Source organism: Drosophila mojavensis, unplaced genomic scaffold (assembly GCF_018153725.1).
Source record: "Drosophila mojavensis isolate 15081-1352.22 unplaced genomic scaffold, ASM1815372v1 contig_136, whole genome shotgun sequence".
NCBI lineage: Eukaryota > Metazoa > Arthropoda > Insecta > Diptera > Drosophilidae > Drosophila > Drosophila mojavensis.
The window spans coordinates 645,104-667,436 of NW_025318667.1; the positions used below are offsets into that span (position 1 = coordinate 645,104).

Sequence of the window (22,333 nt, forward strand, 5' to 3'; positions counted from 1 at the left end):
GAAAGAGAGTATACTGGTAGTACTCCCATATCTGATCAGCAGGGGGCGTGACGAATGGGAAATACAGTAAACATCATTCAGAATGTTTTCTTCATTACAATAAATCTCATATGATTTACCTTGAGGCGTGGCAAGTTCAAGTAGCTGAATTCTGAAAGCAAATTTAGCGAGCGGGCATTAAACAGTCGTTGCAGCCCGTCTGCAATGCTCTTCATTTGTTTTATTCAATTTTCATCGCGAAATTCAGGTCAAATTCTAAACGGAAGGTGAAAGCGAATTCTCAAAGTTTATGAATCTGAAATCTCTGTTGAAAGCTAGCTATACAAATGGACATTCTATGGATATGGATAAAGATTTAGATATAAATGAATCATAATCTTGGCATGTTGGTCATTTGTCAGTTGCATAAGCAGATGGAGCGAGAGCAGGCGATATGAGAACCTTAGACTGGCCGGCGAGTCAAGGATCAGAGATTACTTGTTCATCCGCTGATGGACTCATTTGCATTTTCTGACTGGAGCTGTGAACTGCAACTGTGAACGAATTTCAATGCATTTTATGAGAAATTTGTAGAGTTGGAAATGTGTGCTGAAATGATCTATATTACATAGTTTATGTAGGTGTAAACTAGAAGGTCTCTCAGGTATCCCTTTCCCTTCATTTCTGATTTGTAGCATGTCTATCTCTATACTCTCTATCATTATTGTATATATATCCCATTCCCATTCGACTAAACTTTTGTTGTGAGCAAATGCTTTTAAAAAATTTATGATTTTCGTCGTTGCATTTGATTGCATTTCAAAGCAAAAACTGACGACGGAAAAATGGAAATTGAAATGAAAATGAATATAAGAAAACCCAAAGGCAGAAGGAAAGAAAGAAATAAAAAACTACTTTCATTCAATGAGGCCTTTGGAGCGCAGCTTCAGCTAAACGTTGACAACTTTGTCGCCTGTGCAGCAGTGAGTGTGAATAGTATACACACACACACACACATGCTCACATCTCTCGAATGACAATGACAAGTGATTGTTGAGGTGGCAGAAGGAGACGAGGGGAGGGCAGCTCTCTGATAAGGCATTTTATAGAGAGGTGAAATAATTACGTGAATTTTTTGTCACTTTTTTTCTCTGTTTGTTGTTGTTGGCTGTGTGTGAAATGTTTTTTAATCAAATGTTTTTCTTATTTTCTACTTTTACAGCAATGCATCAGCCCGCGGCTTGAAGACTTTGCCAGCTCCCGTTTTTCCCTCCCGCAGCAGAGTCGAAGGAGAAGAAGCTGAAGCAGAAAAGAGAAGCAAAAACACCTGATATTAATAATTGGCGAATAATTGGCTTGGAAAAGGCAGCTGCTGCACGATCATCGGCTGATCGCGTGTTTATATAGCGAGAGATATATAGCGCTTCGATCCAAAGCTGACTGAGCCATGGACTGGGCCGAGGGGGATCTGGTGTGGTTCGACCCGGGCGTCGGGCATCCAATACCGGGCGAGATCCAGGAAGTGCATCGCGCCGCCCAGGTGATCGTCGTTCAGGCCATGATCAAGGGCAAGGTGAGTAGACGATCGACGCATTTGGAGTGTGCTTGCGAGATGTTAAGCTTCAAGTCTGCAAGTAATATGGAGGCCAAATCGATTAATGTCGTTGTATTACTCTGATTTCTCTATTACCTATTTCTGCTCCATCTCTCTCTATCTCTCTCTTACTAATAAATACGGGTATCGATGCCTTAAGTTCATATGGTTATAATACACCAGTTATTTCTTTCATTACGTTGACATTTCTTGTGCTGCCGTTCTAACAGTCGCCGTTGATCGATAGTTATCGATTAACGAATTTGTATGTTCGATGTACAATCGCATCAATATTTCATTATATTTGATTTTTTGATTGCATATCATATCTTTTAAATCCATCAATATAAATTATGATCGATTTCGATTTTAATGGATCTCTCGATCTCTCGAAAAATAGAATTTTGTGTACAGTTAATCTAGAGCTAATCTTCTCATTTTCCTCTTTTCCGGCCTTCGCATATCATGCTTTCTGCTTAAATAATTGCTTCCCTTATAATCGATATTTATCGATAGATGTTGGCTTAATATTGCGTTCTATAGGGCATCTGCCAGTCGAGCACTGGTCCACTTACTCAAGGGCACTCTCCTCCACTTTTATGACTGCTTTTCACTATTTTCACCTGTCAGCGAGTTGAAAAATATCAAATGAGATTCGCTTGTGGCAACACGTGGAATTCATGGCTTGGCAAATGGTCTTTTGGTCATTGGGAACTCTGGGGCGTTGGCCAAAGTGCCCAGTTGCCAATTTGGTGGCCGCCAAACGGAAGTGTTTTGTATGCGATTCTCAGCTCAACGCTCTGCGTCTTGCCGTCTTTCTCTCTCTTTCTGTCTCCCTGTCTCTCTCTAATTGCTTAGCAGCGACTGACTGCCGGCAGCGACTGCCGGCTTCGTTTCCTTTTTCCTTTGCAATTAACTCCGACTGTCCGAGAGGAGAGTCGAGCGTCTGTCAGCCGGAGGCTGCAACCGATGCTGGTGCAGCTGAGGCTGCGACTGATGCTGCGACTGAGGCTAATAGCTGCTAACAGTTACCGATGCCGTTGCAGTCGCAGTCGGCGTTGCAGTTGCTGCTGGCAGACGAGAGTTCACGACTAAGAATTCGTAATCTACCATGTCGGGTATACGCAGTTGCACAATACTCATTACCCATGACATATTCAGTCCAGTAGACCTTTTCCCTCCTTAGTAAACCTTTACTCTCTATCCTCTTTGTTGAAAACCAAATTAGATCGATAAGTATCGATTGCTTGCTAGATAATTAGCTGAGCCAATATACCCTGTTTCTCTGACTATAAACATGCGTTCCCAAACTGGCTCGCATACTACACTTTAGTTTGTCACACACGCACACTCATACACACACACGCTTACACACAGCATTCAGTGTATATCCTGTTCGAAGCCAGACAACAACTTGTTAGGCCCGAAGAAAAAGAAACGACAGAAACATTTCAGCTAGGTTGCAGCAACAGCAAATTAGCCCCTGCTCGAGCAAGAACTGCAATTAGCTGAGCTCTGAAAGCGCCTCAAAGCCCAAATAGAGCCATTGAGTGAGCTTAGCTCAGAGGTAAATCTCGAAATATCTACGAGGAACTGAACGATTTATGAGCTTGAAGTCTGTGGAAGCAAACGATTTAATTTCTAAATGAAAATCGATTATTGTATATAAAAAGCTCTCGAGTGATCGATTAATGCTAAAAATTATTTGAAAATGAATAGATTTTTCAAAAATTGTGGGTTGCAGTGGACTTGCCGATTCAATGAAACTCACATAATCGATAACAGATGCAATTTGGAGTAATCAATTAATCGAAAATGTATATACGATATAATAAAACTAGTTGGAAATGTAAGTGTTAAGATCTTAATGGAGACCATTTAGATATCAATTCAAACATATCGATATGTAGCTAAAGTAAAGTAGAGTATTTATTTAGCATATTAATGCTCCCTACATAAGCTGTCTATAGACAATAGGTATTGATAATCTGATGAGAGATAGATCCATATAGGTTGACGAGCTAAGACATTTGCCATGCTCAGTTCTATGAGGTGTTTCTTCGATAGCTCGTTTAATTGGCTGAGCTGCTAGCTTTATCGATAACAATTATCGAAATGTTGCTGCAGCGCGTGTGTGCGACAAAGAATTAAAGAGTTCAACTGGTTCTGCTTTGGCTCTTGGAGAAAGTGCTGCTCAGCAAGAGAGAAGGAGATGGAGTGAGAGAGAGAGAGAGAGGGAGGCAGGAGTGGGGGTTAGGTAGAGAGAGTTCTTCTCTTAATGGAATTGAGATCAAAGCTAACGACATGCGACAGGTTTTTCGCCTGTTCCGTTGTTCTCTCTCCAAAAGTGGCTGCCAGTTGGTCAGGAGGCGTCTCATCTTTCGAAATAGAAAATACAAAAAATAAAGCAAAACTTGTTTCAATTGATTGGCTTTCAGAAAAAGCAAACGAATAAAAACACCGTTTAGGCATCGGCAGCCGGAGAGGAGGCGGGGCGAGGCGCTTCGGTTGGGGGGAAAAACTGTAGCGAAGTCTCGACGCTTGGCTCTTGATTCCTTTCAGTTGCATTCGAGACGGCGGCCAACGACGTTTCGTTTTCGTATTGTTGTTGTTGTTGTTGTTCTCGGTTCTCGGTTATCAGTTATCAGTTATCAGTTCTATTCGATAGTCGATAGTCCATTATCGGCAGTCGATAGATGCGCATCGTACGCTTCCACCTGGAGCCATGGCAGCGCGGCAGCGGCTGCGGCTCCGTGACCCCCAGTCCGGCTCAGTCGCCATCGCTGGCCTTGCTGTCGCCTCACGTGCTGCGCCGCCAGCGCCCGGCCAGCCTCGAGGATCTGGATGAGCTGTTCGCCCAGCAGTCTCCGCTGCAGCAGCAACAGTTGCTGCTGCGCCGACAGCATCGCCTCAAGTGCCGCTACCCGCAGGTGGTGAAGCGCCTCTCCACACTCTGCAGCGACGTGATGGTAAATTCTAAAATCCGTCTCTAATTCCGCTCCGCCAACAAAAATCCAATTAGCCCCAGCGACTCTTCTGGCTCCCATGCAGTTTAACTAAACTTCTTGGCTGCAACAGCAGCTTGACAAATTCCATTGGAGGCTCTTGCTTCGCCACGCTCATCAGCTTATAAATTAAAGCTGCTCCATGCAGCAGCTGTGCGCGGCAGAGGAGGCATCAATGGAGCTTATCCCAGCGCACTTCAAGATACCAAAAGATACGAATGAAAATAGAAAAGCAAAAGCTGCAACAGCTTCCCATAAAATTCCCATGAAGATAACTTGTCCCATTCTCGAGAGGAGCATCGTAAAGCTAACGAAAATCCTCTACCGGAAGTCAGCCTCTCCTCATCCAATGTCTTGCTCAGTCTTAGATTTTCGCAAGACTCACATTTCGTGTGCTGAGATTAGATGCCCTGACCATGTCTTAGATTTCCCTACTATTCGCTCTTCCTGAATATTCCCCGACTTTCGACAGCTTAACGTCCTGTAAATCCACATTCCGTAAATCTAGTTTCAATTGAGTCCCAACTAATCGAAGTTCCTTTCACGCACAGGCACAAACGTTCGCCCTGCAGCCAGGCGAGGGCAGCCTGCGAGCCCGCCAGGACCTGGGCAGCAGCGGCGTGGAGGACATGACGATGCTGGACGACCTGCACGAGGCGTCGCTGCTCTGGAACCTGCGACTGCGCTACGACAAGGGACTGATCTACACGTTCGCCGGCAGCATACTCATAGCGGTCAATCCGTACAAGATGTTCCCCGATGCCTACGGCCTGGAGGTGGCCAAGCAGTACGCCGGACGTCCGCTGGGCGCCCTGCCTCCACATCTGTTTGCGATCGGCGCCGCAGCGCATGCGGCGCTGCCCTCGCCCCAGGTGGTGGTTATCTCCGGCGAGTCCGGCTCGGGCAAGACGGAGTCCACGAAGCTGGTGATGCAGTACCTGGCCGCCGTGGTGCCCGGCGGGGGCAGCGCCTCGGCCGTGATCACAGAGCAAATCCTGGAGGCGGCGCCCCTGCTGGAGGCCTTCGGCAACGCGCGAACCGCTCGCAACGACAACAGCTCCAGGTTCGGCAAGTACCTCGAGGTCTACTTCAAGAGCGGCGCCATCGTGGGCGCCAAGATAACGCAGTACTTGCTGGAGAAGTCGCGCATTGTGACCCAGGCGCCGGGGGAGCGCAACTACCACGTCTTCTACGAGATGCTGGGCGGACTGAGCGAGGCGGAGCGCGCCAAGTACGGGCTGCTCGAGGCGGACAAGTACTTCTATCTGAACCAGGGCGCGACGGACTGCGCCAGCGGCCGCGTCGACTGGGCCTCGCTGCTCAGCGCGATGCAGGTGCTCGGCGTCACCGAGGGCGAGCGCGAGAGCATTGTGAGGGTGCTGGCTGCGGTGCTGCACCTGGGCAACGTCTACTTCCACCGCCGGCAGCTGCGGCACGGCCAGGAGGGCGTGGAGATCGGCTCCGACGCCGAGATCAAGTGGGCCGCCCACCTGCTGCACATCAGCGCCGAGGGCATGCACCGTGCGCTGACGAGCCGCACCACCGAGGCGCGGGCCGAGCGGCTGCACACGCCGCTGGGCATCGACCAGGCCCTGGACGCCAGAGACGCGTTCGCCAAGGCCCTCTACGCCGGCCTCTTCAACTGGCTGGTGTCGCGCATCAACTCGATCGTGCAGAAGGGCGGCACCCACGACGCCCATCGCATCAGCATACTGGACATCTTCGGGTTCGAGGACCTGGCCGAGAATAGCTTCGAGCAGCTGTGCATCAACTACGCCAACGAGAACCTCCAGCTGTACTTCAACAAGCACGTGTTCAAGCTCGAGCAGGCCGAGTACGCCCGGGAGCGCCTGGAGTGGACGCCGCTCGCCTGGGACGACAATCTGCCGGTCATACATCTGCTGGCCAAGAAGCCGGTCGGCATCTGCCACCTGCTCGACGACGAGTCGAATTTTCCGCGTGCCACCGACCTGAGTTTCCTCGAGAAATGCCATTACAACCACGCGCTGAACGAGCTGTACGCGCGCCCCCGGATCGGCGCCCAGGAGTTCGGCATCACCCACTACGCCGGACAGGTGTGGTACTGCGTGGACGGATTTCTGGACAAGAACCGCGACGCGCTGCGCTGCGATGTGCTCGAGCTGCTGGCCACGAGTCGGCTGCCCCTGGTCAGCGAGCTGACCAAGCAGCTGCGCGCCCAGCGGGACGCCGGCAAGACCCTGCCCAAGGGCAGCAACGGACGCTTCGTCACCATGAAGCCGCGCACGCCCACTGTGGCGGCCCGGTTCGCGGACTCGCTGCAGCAGCTGCTGCAGTCGATGGGCCGCTGCCACCCCTGGTTCGTGCGCTGCATCAAGCCCAACCAGGAGAAGCAGCCGCTGCGCATGGACATGCCCTGCGTGCTGCAGCAGCTGCGCTACCTCGGCATGCTGGACACCATCCAGATCCGGCAGCGCGGCTATCCCGTGCGCCTGCGCTTCCAGCACTTCGTGGAGCGCTACAGGCACCTGCTCGGCACGCCCCTGGCCCGCGGCACGCCCTACCGGGAGCTCTGCCGCCTGCTGCTGGAGTCCATGCCGCGCACCGGCGTGGAGGGGCCCGACTACCAGCTCGGCGCCACGCGCGTCTTCCTGCGCGAGGCGCTGCACCGCTCCCTGGAGAGCGGCCGCACCGAGCGCCTGCGCCAGGCGGCGGTGCACATCCAGCGGCACGTGCGCGGCATGCTGGTGCGCCGGCAGCTGGCGCGACGCCAAGCGGCTGCGACGCGGCTGCAGGCGCGCTGGCGCGGACAGCGCCAGCAGCAGCGCTACGAGCGGCTGCGTCGCGGCGCGCTCACCGCGCAGCGCCTGTGGCGCGGCAAGCAGGCGCGGCGGCGCGTGCAGCAGCTGCGCTCCGACCATCGGCGCCGGCAGGAGGCGCGCGAGGCAGCGCAGCGCGCGCGCGAGGCCCGCGAGGCCAAGCAGGCCAACCTGGAGCGCAGCCAGCTGAGCTACCTGGACATACCCGCCGAGCTGGCCTTCATCTACTCGAAGCTGCAGGGCTGGACGCCGCCGCACAGCGACCGGCACCTGGTCAAGGTGCTCGGAACGGTGCCCGGCCCGCCGGCCGCCAGTGCTCAGCTGCCCTCGGACCTGGCCCAGTTCAGCTTCGGCAAGTTCAGCAGCGTCTACTGCAACGGACTGCGGCTGCAGCCGCGCAGGGAGCCGATAACGGCGCCGCTGTTGACGCGCGCCGCCTCGCGGGACCAGGACTTCCAGGACGCGTTGGCTGTCTTCAAGCTCATCCTGCGCTGGAGCAGCGACAAGGCGCTCGAGGGCGAGGGCGCCAAGGAGAAGCTGCTCTCGGACTACATCGTCCACAAGGCGCTCAGCTCGCGCGGCCTGCGCGACGAGATCCTCGTCCAGCTCTGCAACCAGCTGCACGGCGCCGAGTCGGCCCAGTCGGTCCGCCTCTGGCAGCTGCTCGGGCAGTGCCTGTGCTGCTTCCAGCCGAGCCCGGCGTTCAGCAAGTACCTGCTCAAGTTCGTCACGGATGAGGCGCCGGCCAGCGACCGCCAGATGCTGCAGCGGCAGCTGCTGCGCCAGCAGAGCAGCCCGTCGGGCGCGGCGGCCTGCCGCAGCTTCGTGCCCGCCTGGCTGGAGTGGCGCGCCCTGTCGCGCGGCTGCGACATGGCGCTGCCCCTGACCCTGCCCGACGAGGCCACCCAGACGGTCGCCGTCGACTCCTGGACCAGCTGCGAGGAGGCGGCCGCCCTGGCTGTGTCCACCCTGGGTGTGGCCAGTCGTGGCTGGACCCTGGTCCTCGACGACGGCCAGCAGCTGACGGACAGCTGCGGCCTGGACTATGTCATGGATCTGATTGCCGAGAAGGAGCTGTGCCCCGCCTTCCCGGCTCCGCGCAGCGACTTGCTGCGCTCCGGCGCGAAGTTCGCGCGCACCTCGCTGCCGGAGGCCGTGAAGCGGCCTGGCGTGCCGCCACCCGCACCACCCACCACGGCGGCCAAGCGGGAGCAGCAGAGGGAGCAGGAGGAGCCCGCTCAGCCGCAGCGTCGCAGCAGTCGGGAGCTGCTCTCGCGCAGCTCTGCCCTGAACGAGCGCTACTTCGAGCGCACAGAGGAGCCCATTACGCCGCATCTGCTGCCGGGCGCCCAGTCCAAGTCGCGCTCCAAGTCGCTGGATGATCTGCTGGCCTCCGACATGGGCAGCCAGCAGCTGCCGCTGCCCGACAGCGACTCGCAGGAGTCGCCGCTGCACACCCTGGCGCTGGGCCTCTCGGAGAGCCGCCTCAACGATCGCTATCACTCGGCCGAGCGCCTGGCCCCCATGGGCAAGGAGTCGGCGCCGCGCTATCAGAAGTCGCAGCATGCCGGACGCCGCTCGCACGCCGCCTCGCACGGCTCGGCCCACTCCAGCAAGTACAACATGGACAAGTCGGAGTATGCGACGCGCTCCTCGGCCATGTCGGACACCAGTGAGGCGCCCTCGCTGGCCTCCCACGTGCGGCGCGTGCGCGTGCCCTCCCAGGCCTCCGATGTGGACCAGTTCCTGGACGACTTGTTCAGTCCCGTGCTCGACGGCTCACTGGACGAGCTATCCGACGCGCGCTCCCTGGCCGCCAGCATACGTGGCAGTCACCCTGCTGAGCGCTGCGTAGATGAGCAGCCAGCGGGCAGTAGGAAAACGGACCAAGAGAGTCAGGCCGATCTGGAGGAGTTTATAGACGAGCTGCTCCTGCTGAACAATTCGGACGAACTGTCGGAAGTCAAGCACGATCAGGCAGAGCTGGAGGAGTTTATAGATGAGCTGCTGCTTTTGAACATGCCACAGGATCTGGCGAAGGATAAGGAAGTTGGGCAGGATTCTCCCGATCTGGCAGGGTTTATGGACCTCTCCCTGGACAATGGCCTGGACACACTTGCCTCGCAGCACCAGCTGGTGGCATGCATCAAGGGAGGCGGCAGGAGGCAGGAGGAGCTCGAGCAGGATTCTGTCGATCTGGCGGACTTCTTGGAGCTCACCCTCGATGAGTCGCTGGGCACACTCGCTTCCCAGGCACAGCTGGTGGCCAGCATCAAGGGCGGCGGCAGCACCGAGCACAGCCAAGCAGGAGCCGCAGATCCACTCATACACCAGCTGATGCAGCTGCCGGGCGGGGAGCCGGACGCCGTGCCCGCCGCCTCGCTCTACCAGCAGCAGGTGCAGCGCGCCTTCCTCCAGTCCGCCATGGCGCAGAACCTGCAGATACAGCAGCAGCTGCTCGCCCAGAACCAGGCGCTGCAGACGCTGCTCAGCCAGCAGGCAGCGAACGCCACGACCAGCGCGAGTGCCAATCCAATTGCGAGCGTCAGCAATGGCAGTGGTGGTGGATCGCCGCCCGCAGCGCCCATCTCGCCGCCGCCGCTGAGGCTGAAGACAACGACGCTGCTGACGAGCACCAGGTCGAGCAGCTTGGTCATGGAGGCGACTGCTGGCATGCAGCCGCCGGCGCCGCCGCCGCCACCACCGATGCCGCCACCACTCGAGGGCAAGGATCCGTCGGAGACGCGCCACTTCCTGGATCCGTACGGCCGCGCGAAGACTGTGCGCATTGGCAAGTGGCGCTGGCCGCCGCCGCAGGGCGAGCCGCAGTTCCAAACCGAGGAGGACTTCTTCGCCTTCAAGCTGCGCCAGCAGCAGCGCAAGACCACGCCCCAGGCGCAGCAGCACACGGCCATCGAGTGGGAGGAGTTCGAGATCGAGTCTAGCAAGAGTCCAACGCCTCAGCTGATGCGCAGCAGCATACGACTGGAGAGCAATGGGCGAGATGTCCAGGATGCAGTGCAGCACCAACATCAGCATCAGCACCAGCACCAGCAGCAAATGCAAGTGAATCAAACCACAGCGGCTATCACCACCACAACCACAATTACAGCCACGAAGCTGGCGAAGAAGAGCTTTGAGATTGGGGCCGACCGGCCGCCGCCGGGCAGCGTGGGCAAGCTGAAGCTCAGCTCGGAGATGCGCCAGCGCCTGGAGCAGGTGACAGCGGGCCATTCGGTGCGCTCGACTGTCTCGAACAAGTCGGACCAGCGGGCCCCGGCCAAGCTGGAGGACACGCGCAAGCTGATGCTGCAGCAGCAGCTGGGCGGACTCTTCGCTGGCGCCAATGCCAGCTCCAGCTCCAGCGAGGCCTTGCCCACGGTGCGCACCCAAATCGAGCGCATGGAGGGCAAGCTGTCGCCACCCCCGATGCCCGTGCCGGCGCCGCCCAGCGCCTGGCCGGGCGTGCTGCTGCCGCCGGCGCCGAATGTGCCTGCGCCGCCGCCGCCCATTAGGCCGCCCAGCATGGCACCACCGGCGCCGCCGCCAGCGCCGCAGAGTCCGCCCGTGGAGCTGAGCGAGCCCGAGCCCGACTACCGCAAGGAGCACGTGCCGGCCTTCATACAGCGGCAGGAGCGCGACACGTTCGGCGCCGTCAGGCAGCCCATGCAGCTGCAGCAGCAGCAGCAGATGCAGCAGCAGCAACAGTTGCAGATGCAGATGCACCACCAACAGCAGAACCACCACCACCACCAGCAGCAGCAGCAGCAGCAGCTGTCGTCGTCGTCGCACGCTGTCTGGGAGCAGGAGCTGCAGAGCGAGCGGGAGCGCTCCCGCAGTCGCAGTCGGTCGAGGGACCGCGAGGACTACTCCGAGTCCGTGTGGGATCGCGCCGAGGTGGAGGGCCCCGCCTCGGGCAGCGGCAGCGAAAAGGAGCGCGAGAAGCGGGAACGGGAACGCGAACGGCTCTACGAGCTGCGGCAGGTGGAGCGCGAGAAGGAGAGCCACAAGGTCTATCAGCCAGCGCCGCCAAGAGTGATTCAAGCCAGCATGGACAACACGGGCGCCAAGCTCAGAGAGAGGGAGAGGGAGCGCGAGAGGGAGAGGGAGCGAGACAGGGAGCGAGAGAGGGAGCGCGAGCGGGAGCGGGAGTCGCTCGCCTCAACGCCCGCTACATTCCGGACGCACATGGCCCAGAAATACGAGCACGAGCGCAAGCGCAAGAGCTCCGCCAGCTCGGCGCGCGAGGAGTCCATCGACTCCAGCCTGCCGGCTGTGGTGGTGCCCGCCCCAGTGCCACCGCCGCCAGCAGCCGTGACGCCGGCGGCCAGCCCCTCGAATACCACGGTCAGCGCCTGCCTCACCTACAACCGGGTGCCATGGAAGCTGCGCGTGCGCAAGGAGGTCTTCCAGCCGCACGAGCCCATCGGCCCGCCGGTCGCCCTGGACCTGCTCTTCGCTCAGGTGCTGAGCGACGTGTTCGGCGTCACGCCCTGCCTGCGCATCACGCCCCAGGAGAAGAACGCCGCCCTGAATATGCTGCACGGGCACGGCGTGAGCGTGGACACCCTCGCGGCGCGCGGGCAGCAGGTGCGCGCCCTGGTCAAGCGCCACCTCGTCGACATGGCCCGGGACTGGCCCCTGTACTTCGCGCGACTCTTTGCCGTCCAGGGCGCTCCGCTCTACCCGGATGTCTCCATAATGGGCGTCTCGCACAGCGGCCTCTACCTGGCCCGGCGCGACGCCGACTACCTGATTGTCGTCCAGGCTATATCCTTTGCCGAAATACAGAACGCTGTCACCCTGCCACGCCCAGCCGCCCTGCAGCTCAATCTGCGCAACGGCAAGCACCTGGCGCTGCACGCCTCTCGGGCCGCGGCCATCCAGACGATGATCACGTCCTTTGTGCAGGAGTTCCGAAAGGTAAGCCACAAGTCTGTTTGTCCAATAGAGGTAGTATATGGGGTTATATTGGTATATATGGGGTATATTGGTTTTAAGCATTTACCTGTAACAGCAGAGCAAGATGAGTTCATCTTGAGCTTGAACTAGAGGGCGCTGGAACGAAATAGCGAACTAGTTCAGTGAATGGGCAAGGATGAACCAATATGAGTCGCTGCTGAGTGAACTAGTGAACTAGTGAGCTACCAGTTGATTGATCGTCTGCATCGTTTGTAGGGTATCTGCTCGTCGTGTCTTCATGTGAGCACTTTGCATAGTAAATGTTTGAAAGCTTTGCACCGTTAGCATCCATTAGGGCTGGGCGCAGCTTTAAGCTCGATTTGAATTAATTTAAGCAAAAGCGAGCGTCAAAGCTGAAAGTCGTCGGATTGAAAGTTGCCTAGGGAAAGACTTTCTGAAATAGAGATTGTATTTCATTCAACAAATCGAGTTGTTTTTTTAGGTCTATTTCGAAACTTTAGCTTTTTTCCTTATTGGCGCCTCTCACATTATTAGCTAGTAAAGCTTCTCTTGTCTTCTTCCCAGCAGAGCTTTAATACTGTTCAAAGCCTTAAGATTCTATCTCATCTTTATCTTTATCTGCTGCTACTCCACATTCATTTGATCTGCATGTTTACCACGGCTCTTCCTCTCCGCACTCTGGCTTTCTTCTTCTTTTTCACCTCTTCTGCTTTAATATAGATCTTACCTATGCCTATTCTTTATAATTATATCCCATATCTGATATGCTATATATCACCTTTATATAGTGTATGCTTCACATATATTCATAAACATATTTTCGCCTCTCACATCGCACCTTTCCATTCCTCAGCTCTCCCAGAGAGTTTTTTGGGCGACCTTCATTCTGCTCTATATTTGTACAGACATCTGTGCATGTACATACATGCATGCACAATATTTGTAATTTCTCTTTACGTCTGTCTGCCACTCCCTACCGCCCCTCTCGCCCCTCACACTCCTACTTTTATGTTGCTTCTACTTTTGCCACTCTTTCTTCTTCTTCTGCTTTTGGCCTTCTCAACTGTTTGGTTTTGCGCATTTTTACACGCGTGCTTGAAGCTCAGTGGGTTTGCTGCGTCTGTCCCTCTGTCCCACTGTCTGTCTGTCCGCCAGGGTGACCATATACGTGCTATACTCGCTGACCGACCGTCTCAATACTCGTTCGCACTCGCATTTCACATTGCAAATTCGTATTCGCACTCGTTTATCAGTTGATCAGTCAGTCCATCAGTCAGTCTTAGTCTCTCTCTCTCTCTCTCTCCCTCTCTCTTTATCACTCTATGAGCTATGTCCCTCTCTCTCTCAGTGCCAGTGTGACCGTATACGCGATATGCTCTGTGACTTACTGCCTGATATATGTACTCGTTCGCACTTATCACATTCGCAGTCATCAATCACAGTTTGTCAGTCTCTTTCTCTCTCACTCTTTTTTAGTGTGACCATATACGCTCTGACTGACTGCCTCAATGCTCCTTCACATTTCACTCATACGCACTCAATTGGCTCTTTCTGCTTTTCTTTGAATGCAGCTCGCTTTAGTTATTTTAATTTAATTCAGTTTTATGCGTGAAAACTAGTCGAACGCCAAACTTGGTGCTAGCTCCAAAACCTGCTCAAGACTGCTGGCCGAATAAAAAACAGTTAGTCACACACACACACACACAGACCACGCACACCTTTAGCCGTTGCACTACTCGTTTTGAGCATTTGCTCTCTCTCTCTCTCTCTCTCTTTTGGAGTTTTACGCTCCGCTTGGCCCTGCTGCATTTTTCACTCTCTTTCTCTCTTGGGTACTCTCTCTCTCTCTCTCTCTTTTCTGGCTGACTGTATTGGTCAAGTCGGTCTTTTGACCAGTTTCTGCCCAGTTTTCAGTTGCGTTCGTTAACGGCATCACGCGGCGCGCTTCTTGAAGCAAAAAAGAAAGAAAGAAAAAAACGTTCGTCGATATTCGAATTCTTCAGATTCATAAAGATTTATTTGCTGTTATCTTTTTTTTTCTGTTGGCCAAGTTTTTGTTTTGAGTGCTTTACATCGTGTCTTAGCCGTTCTATGTGCCTGACCCCATAGAGAAAACGGTTCGATGTCTGGGCCTAAGAGATTTGAGAGCGACATTCGAATGACAATTCAGAGATATATATGCATATACATGATATGACATAAATATGTATAAAAATATAGTGAAATATTATATATATAGCAAAGTTTTGTTGTCAGTGCAACCGGAGGATTATTTATATTCAATGTGTCGCTGCCTAGGCAATTGCAATTTGGAATCAATATTTATTCATAAATAAATATATTTATATATATTTGTATACTATGGAGGATCAACTACTTGAAGCTGGCTCACTTCTGATTAAATTCCTCAGATCGATCTACAAATGATATAAAGCAAAGTTTACAATGGGAATCTATTGAATCTCTCTAATACTTCAAAGAAATTTCCTTATCTAAGGAATACGTCTAACAAGATTTACAAGCGGATCATTGTTGATATTTTCTACTCAAATTTGTTAAAATGGAGCTTGGATAGGAAAATGAATCTGTCAGGAGAGGCAGAATTGATCAAGAAGATCTGTCAGCTCTCTTTGGCATATGCATTATGAGTATGTGTATATATATAAGATATATATCCGTATATGATATGCATGTGTATATAGGCAAGTCTATCAATAGCTTTTGTCAACGTTGCCCTGTGCCTCGTTTCTTCAGGTTGCCTTCAAGCAAGTTAGCCTCACATAAGTTTGTTTCTTTCTTCTTCTCTGCTGCTCTTTGTCGCAGGGAAGTCTATTGTCCGTTTAATTGTCCCGTTTCAATGCCGAAAAGTCTTCCGTATTGGCAGACTACATTTGACGGAATTTAGCATATACACATATATCCAATATGCATAATAACCAAGCAAACAATACGAATATCAATAAATGAACGACATATCAAACTATAAACAATGTTTTGTTTCACACTCTATTGCTGAATTGCAATTCAAAGGAATTGACAAGCTCTTGCTATGCTGAGCTTACCAGCTTGAGCATATACGATCAGGTGTTATCTAACCTATCGATCTGTATAGATAATTTATTTTTGAATGCGCAGCTGTTTTTGACAATATCTGTGTGAGAGATCAGATTATTATAAATTCTGCATTTGAATCGATATACGCATTTTCGCATTCCCTCATTTGCCTTCAAATATCATACCGAAGCTATTCAGGAAATTATTAATCAAGCTTGAAAATCTGGCTTCCTTATTCCATAGAGGCTAATATGAAACGCTCGAGTAAGGCGGTCTCAAAGTTTCTTAAGTTGAAATTGCCATTCACTTATTATATCAACTTCAACTTGACCTCAACAAGGCTTATACTATAACTGAATTCCGTTAGTCCTCAAGAACTTCGAAGCTTAGAAACTGCACAAGACTAGGTATCTGTTAGTCGGGCTTGCCCGCCTCAAGTAGTCATATTTGGCCATAGTTGAGCCTAAGCACACTCAAGATCTATTTGAAAGTACATTTCGAGTTTAATTTATTATATCTGTGCATCCGTCTCAACTATATATCTCTCTCTTCCTCCTTCAGCGGGGCTCAGGGTATGTGCTAGTCGTGCACTCCTGCTCTAATTTAGCCCTATATGAATAAGCAAAATAAGATTGTATTTGAAATTGATTCCTTATTATCCTTCCCTTTCCTTAATTCTCTCTCTCTCTCTCTCTCCCTTCTTATTGATCTATAGATCTATCAAATAGTTAGATAATCCATATATGCATATGTATCTCTTTGTATTCGCATCAGTGCGACTCAACTTGTTCGCCTGCTCAAGTTCAATGAACGGCTCTGAGCATCCTGTTGCAATTGTTGGCATCATTGCAAGCGTTTTCGTTGTTGATTTTTCTGCTTTTGTGGCTCGAACAAATTTTGATGGCTTCTCGACAGGTGTCAGGTGGCAGCAGAAACGATAGCCTGACAAAAGGCAAATTAAAAATCAAATTAAATTCAGGTCTTGCACGAAAATTGAAAAACTGCAAACAGAAAAAGTAGCTAAAAAATAGTGGCTAAAAAAGTGGCTAAAAAGTGACTAAAAATCACGTATACGCAGCGTATTTACGCGAAATCAACACTGAGTGTCTCTCTCGCTCGCTCGCTCTCCCCCCTCTCTCTCTCTCTCCTTCGCTCTCGGTGTGCGTGTGTAAACAATATAGTGAAGCATTCATGATGATCGTGCAGTAGTTTGGCCAGTTGTGCTCTATGGCTTAGCAACTTTCACTGGCACGCGCCGCCGCCTCGGAATTTCGGACAAACGAAAAGCCAAACGAAAAGCGACGACAACAACAACAGCTCCAAATCCGTGCAACATGTCGCACAGCGTTCGAAGCAGCAAATCCTGTGATACGAGGACCCACGAATCCATCAGCAGCAGCCGCAGCAGCAACGGCAGCGGCAGCGGCGGCATTGTGGGCGGCATTGTGGGCGGCAGTGTGCCGCACAAGTTCAGCAGCATTGTGAACAAAGTGGAGTCGCTGATACACAAAATGCACCACGATAAGGCCAACAATTTCAAGCTGCTGCAACAGCAGCAACAACAGCAGCAGCAGCAGCAGAAGCAGCAGGGGGCTGTGGTGCAGCAGGAGGTCGGCGAGGCGGAGAAATGCGCTTCACTGGATTCGCTGAACAATCTAACGGATCAGGATAGCTGCGAGGAGGAGCAGCCGGAGCTGCTCTACACGGACTCGGACGATGCTGAAATCGCACACATCACGGGCACCACAGCGGCTCAGGTGCACCACCAGCACCAGCACCAGCAGCTGCAGCTGCAGCTGCACCGTCGCAGCGATCTCGATCAGCTGACCAACGAGAGCATTCGCGAGCTCAACGAGCAGTGCTGCCTGGAGATGGCCAACTCGAATGCTGCGGCGGCTGGTGGGGGCGGTGGTGGCGCTGCCGGTGGCTTGGACTATGATAATGCGTGGAGCGTTGAGGAGGACATCGTGTACAAGTGCTGCAGCGGGGCAGCCTCATCGATCAACGCCAATGGCAGCTTGTGCGAGGAGTGCTGCTACGAGGAGCAGCTCAACTACAAGCTACGGCTTAACCAAAGAGACAACAACAACAACAGTAACAACAACAACAACAACAATGATGGAGAGGAAGAGCAGGAGAAGCAGCAGCAGATGGAGGAGGAGCAGCAGCAGCAGCAGCAACAGCAACAGCAACAGCAACAACAACAGGAGCAGGATCCAAATGATTCCACAGCAACGACATTAGCCAGCGCCATCAGCTTGCCCATCCCCATTCCCATTTCGTTGCCCATGCTGGGCAATAAGACGCGACGCGTCAGCAACGCCAGCAGCGGCTCGGTCAGTCGCATGGAGACAATATTGGAGGAGCCAACGGAATCCAAGATATCAGTCAAGGAAATTCTGGCACGTTTCGAGACCATGAACTCCAATGAGGTAGGCAGAGGTCTTCGGGTTCAGGTGCTCGATTCTATACGAAGGACAATGGGGTATGCTCTCTAGAAGGTCGATTAAACTAGGAGTAGCTGAAGCTGTAGCAGAAGCTGAAGATTAGTTCAAACGTAAAACTTGTATATTATGGGATACTACATACATAGTTAGGCTTTAAGGGGTTTGACTAAGATAAGCTCTGCATATGCCAGATATGCCCATATGCCCATGCTGAAGAATATATTGCCTTGTATACTCTGTTGATACTCCACAAACATTCTCTACTAGCTTCTTCTTCATATTGTCTCGAGGCTCAAGTCGAGTTTCAGACAGTTATTTGGGAGCTTAAAATATATCTTAAAGAAACATTTACTGTAAGAGTATAGCTTTTATTACTTAAATCTCAGTTGATTCTGGGTCTTCGTGTAGATAGTGGATAGATGTGCTTGGAGTTGATGCAAGATAATATTTGAATACTATTAGATTTGTCAGTTTCACTATTTGTTCGTAAGACTATATGGTATGACAGCACATGAGAGTGTTAGAGAGTCGGATATTCTCGATGAATCTATCGATAGATAGATCGATTTATAGCTAAATTGATAGATTGACAGCATATTATAGAATTTGATATTCTCGATGGATCTATCGATAGGTAGATCGATCTATTGGTAAATTGATAGATTGACAGCTTGTTAACTATGTGATATCTCTGTGTATGATGACTGCCCTCGCAATACACACTAAAGCTAATTTATATCTATTTTATCCATCATGTGTCTCCCAAAGCTGTTGAACAGTTAAGGCTGATTAATGATCAATTGAAAGAGCTGCAGATACAAATCAAGTCACATCTCTGATGGCAGAGACTCGCCCAAAATTCACAGAGTCGTCTCATAGACGCAAATGAAATTGTGATTGTCGAGGAAAGCTGGAAAAGAAGAGAAATGCGAGCTCTTTACAGTTTGGCGGCGAGTGTCGGGGCTAACGGTTAAGTTAATCAACGCATAATCGCATTATTAGCAAACAGAGGGCCGGCGACCCAACTGAACCACATGCTTACATCATCCGGCTCGCTGCAGTTACAGCTACAGCCACAGCATCATCGCATTCATCTTCTCTTTTGAGAGCTGCGCGTTCAAAGGTGTCGATTATACAACAGACAGCGGCGACTCATTGTAGCTGGCTCAGGGCTCACTTGGCATTGGTTCGGCTGCTGGGCTTCAAAACGTTGTTCAATACGAATTATGCCTCGTCGATACATGCGGGCTATCGATATATAGTTATGGATATTCACTTTCGCATTGGGCCCAGTTGAACTTTAGGCATGATGGATGGAATCGAAAGTGAGGCTGGATGCAGCCTGGCATGTGGATGAATGAGTTCCTATTTGTATTTGGTTTTTATTCCCTGAACCCATTTTCAATGGGAAATCAGGGTATAATGGTTTTGTTAAAAGTATGTAACAGGCAGAAGGAGGCGTGGCACACCCCACAAAGTATATATATTCTTAATCAGGGCGACGAGCTGAGTCGATTTGGCCCTGTCCGTCTGTCTGTCCGTCCGTCCGTCCGTATGTATGAACGCGTCGATCTCAGAAGATATAAGAGCTAGAGAGTTGAAACCTTTTTTCCTAGGTCCGTGTATATCACGCGCATATCGTGTTTTTCTCTAAATCCCGATATTTTATTATCGATTAAAACCCTTATCGAAAGCTAGTTATTTAATTATATCTCCTACACTTTTAGAGCTACAGCTTCCAAATTTTAAATGTAGACTTATATTTGTTACTTCTCACTTATCGATAAATATCGATGCTCCTAACTCTTGTGGAATCTTATAGCCAGCTTCGAGCATAGCTGCTGCAATAGCAACTGTGTTCTGTTTAGTGTCTTGTGGGATCATCTGGTGGCATCTGAAGCGCATCGGATGCTACGCTTCGAATCGAGGGGTTGTTTAAGTGCCAAAAGTAAAATAAAAGCTGAAGCGGCAGCTAGAATTTGAGCACTCGTTAAACTACATACGGAGCAGCAGTCGAAATAAACCGTTGACCCACAAAGATGCACAGAGATACAAAAGATACATTTACCAGACGCCGAGATACTTTTACGTGCCACTCGAAACGTGAACGAGAAGCAGCAGCAGCAGCAGTCGAAGCTGTTGCTGTTGTTGCTGTTGTTGCTGCTGCTTCTGCTTATTATTTAACTGTAATTTGATTTCAATAATTTAATTACATTTCGTGCGTCGTCGTGTCTATCTCTCTCTCCCTCTCTCCTTCTTCTTTCTTTCTCTGATTATTGTCGGCCGGGTCGCGTCGCTTCTTTTGTTCTAGGTATGGTAAATGGGGTTTAATTGCATCTTAAAGATACTTTGGCCACGACTCCAGCTGTGCCTCTTCTTCTGTGTCTGCCCCATAGACATCGTCCGCCTCTTCTTCTTCTTCTTCTTTTACTACTTTTGCCACAGCTGTTGCGCATTAATTTCAAATTGTTTTTTTTTTTATATTTTTTTAATTAACTCGAGCAAAATACAAATAAAAATTACGTTTTAAACAGTAAATGCCAAAAAGAAAGTTTGCTTAGCCTCGTCTATCTCTTCCTCTCTCCTCTCTTTCCCTCTCCTCAATAATCTGACACTTTTCGCCTATCATTTTCTACTCGTCTTCATAGATATTCTTCTCGTATGCTCCTCTGTTCTCTTTCTACTCCTTTGTCCTTCTCTTTCTAGTCCTCTTCTCCTACTTCCCCCACTTCTACTCTTCCCTTAACTTTTCCCCTCTCTTCCTGCTCCGCCTCTAGTAAATTCATATTTTTAAATTAAAATTTTTAAGCAGTTTTTCCTCGTATTGTTCAAGTTTGTTTTTTCTCTCGTTGGGCTTTTTGTGGCTTTTCGCACTCACTCGCTCGCTCGCTCAGTCGCTTGACTTCTACTGAATTGAACTCGCATTTGGCAGCAACTGGAGCAGAGCCACGCCCATCCGTGCGACCCCTTCGCAGCGCAATAGTCATATGACCCAGTTGCGTGCCCGGTTCTAAATATGGGAGCAGCACTAATATATACATATATCTGTGTGTGAGTCTACTCATATATATGTATATATATAATCTCTATCCAGCCTCCATTTGCGCGTCTTGTCGCGATCTATTTGTTTGTTTTTACTGCTTTTTGTTGTTGTTGTTGTTGTTCTTATTGACTGCTCTCGTTTGTCAGCTTCTGCTTTAGTATTTGGCACAGCGATAAAAACCCACGGGAAATCGTAAAAAGAATTCGTAGCTGCACTCAATGTCTATCTGTCTATCTGTCTGTCTATCTGTCTGTCTGTCTGTCTGTCTGCCTGTCTGTGTCTCTCTGCCATTGCAGCCTCCAATAACTTGTCTTTTACTACACTTTCTGTCACCTCATCTATCTAGCTAGCTGTCTACAGTTGTCTGTGTTATCTTGAAGTAAGCTCTTCTTTAAGCTATGTTCTACTCTCTGATCTCGTTCTCTCTTCCATCTCACTTCTTTGCCTCACATTCTTGTCCTCTTTCCTTACTCGCCTCTTCATGATCTACTCTTCTGCTTCTATATTTTCCCACTCTACTTCCTAGTGACTGCAGTTCCTTGTTCGATTTATCCCATTTCTTTTTTCTTCTCTCTTCAACTCCTCTTTGAGTTCATTATACCCTGAACCCATTGAAAATGGGAAATCAGGGTATAATGGTTTTGTTAAAAGTATGTAACAGGCAGAAGGAGGCGTGGCAGACCCCACAAAGTATATATATTCTTGATCAGGGCGACGAGCTAAGTCGATTTGGCCCTGTCCGTCTGTCTGTCCGTCCGTCCGTCCGTCCGTCCGTCCGTATGTATGAACGCGTCGATTTCAGAAGATATAAGAGCTAGAGACTTGAAATTTTTTTTCCTAGGTCCGTGTATATCACGCGCATATCAAGTTTTCCTTTATATATCGATAACTACTCCCGATATTTTATTATCGATCAAAAACCTTATCGAATGCTAGTTATTTAATTATATCTCCTACACCTTTAGAGCTAGAGCTTCCAAATTTTAAATGTAGACTTATATATATTTTATATAATTTCGATTTTTGTTGTAATTTTCCCCCCACCTTTATATCTACCCCCTCACCCTCACCTTTGTAAAAGGCGTATTTCAAGTACTAGAGACATGTGCTTTGGAATGTACATACATTTTCACCATATAATTACGCCCTAAAACTTTCATTAAGATTGTACGTATAGAAATTAAATTATTCAACAAATAAATTCTTATAATGTTACCTACACTACAGCGCAGCCCAAGCGCAGTTAGCAGAGCGCATTCTAACACGTGTGTGTGTATGTATGTGTGTCGAAAAGAAGTGCAGACTGATTAGAATATCAGATTAGAGGGTTCAGGGTATCTCCTAGTCGAGCAGTCTCGACTAGAGTCTTCATACTTGTTTTCATATGGATAATTTGAGTGCTGCTGCTTTTGGTGCTCGCTTATCCCCCGCTGGTCACTTCATTAGCATCATTTAGGCAGGCCCTCCTTGGTCACTTGACAAGCCTGTGC

General features: G+C 50.7%; 1 protein-coding gene across 2 annotated transcripts in view; it reads left to right on the forward strand.

Moving 5' to 3' along the window:
• Nucleotides 1-22,333, forward strand: part of LOC6585703 (unconventional myosin-XV) — a 42,108-nt gene that overhangs the window by 14,630 nt on the left and 5,145 nt on the right. The window contains exons 2-4 of one of the 2 annotated variants that reach the window (XM_044011152.1): nucleotides 1,202-1,552; nucleotides 5,130-11,042; nucleotides 11,106-12,299. In XM_044011152.1, the coding sequence (XP_043867087.1) occupies nucleotides 1,427-1,552; nucleotides 5,130-11,042; nucleotides 11,106-12,299 (7,233 nt within the window). In that variant the 5' untranslated portion in view covers nucleotides 1,202-1,426. Of the gene's footprint in view, nucleotides 1-1,201; nucleotides 1,553-5,129; nucleotides 11,043-11,105; nucleotides 12,300-16,379; nucleotides 17,786-22,333 lie in introns of those variants that run through there. The other variant, XM_044011150.1, reaches the window with a different exon arrangement.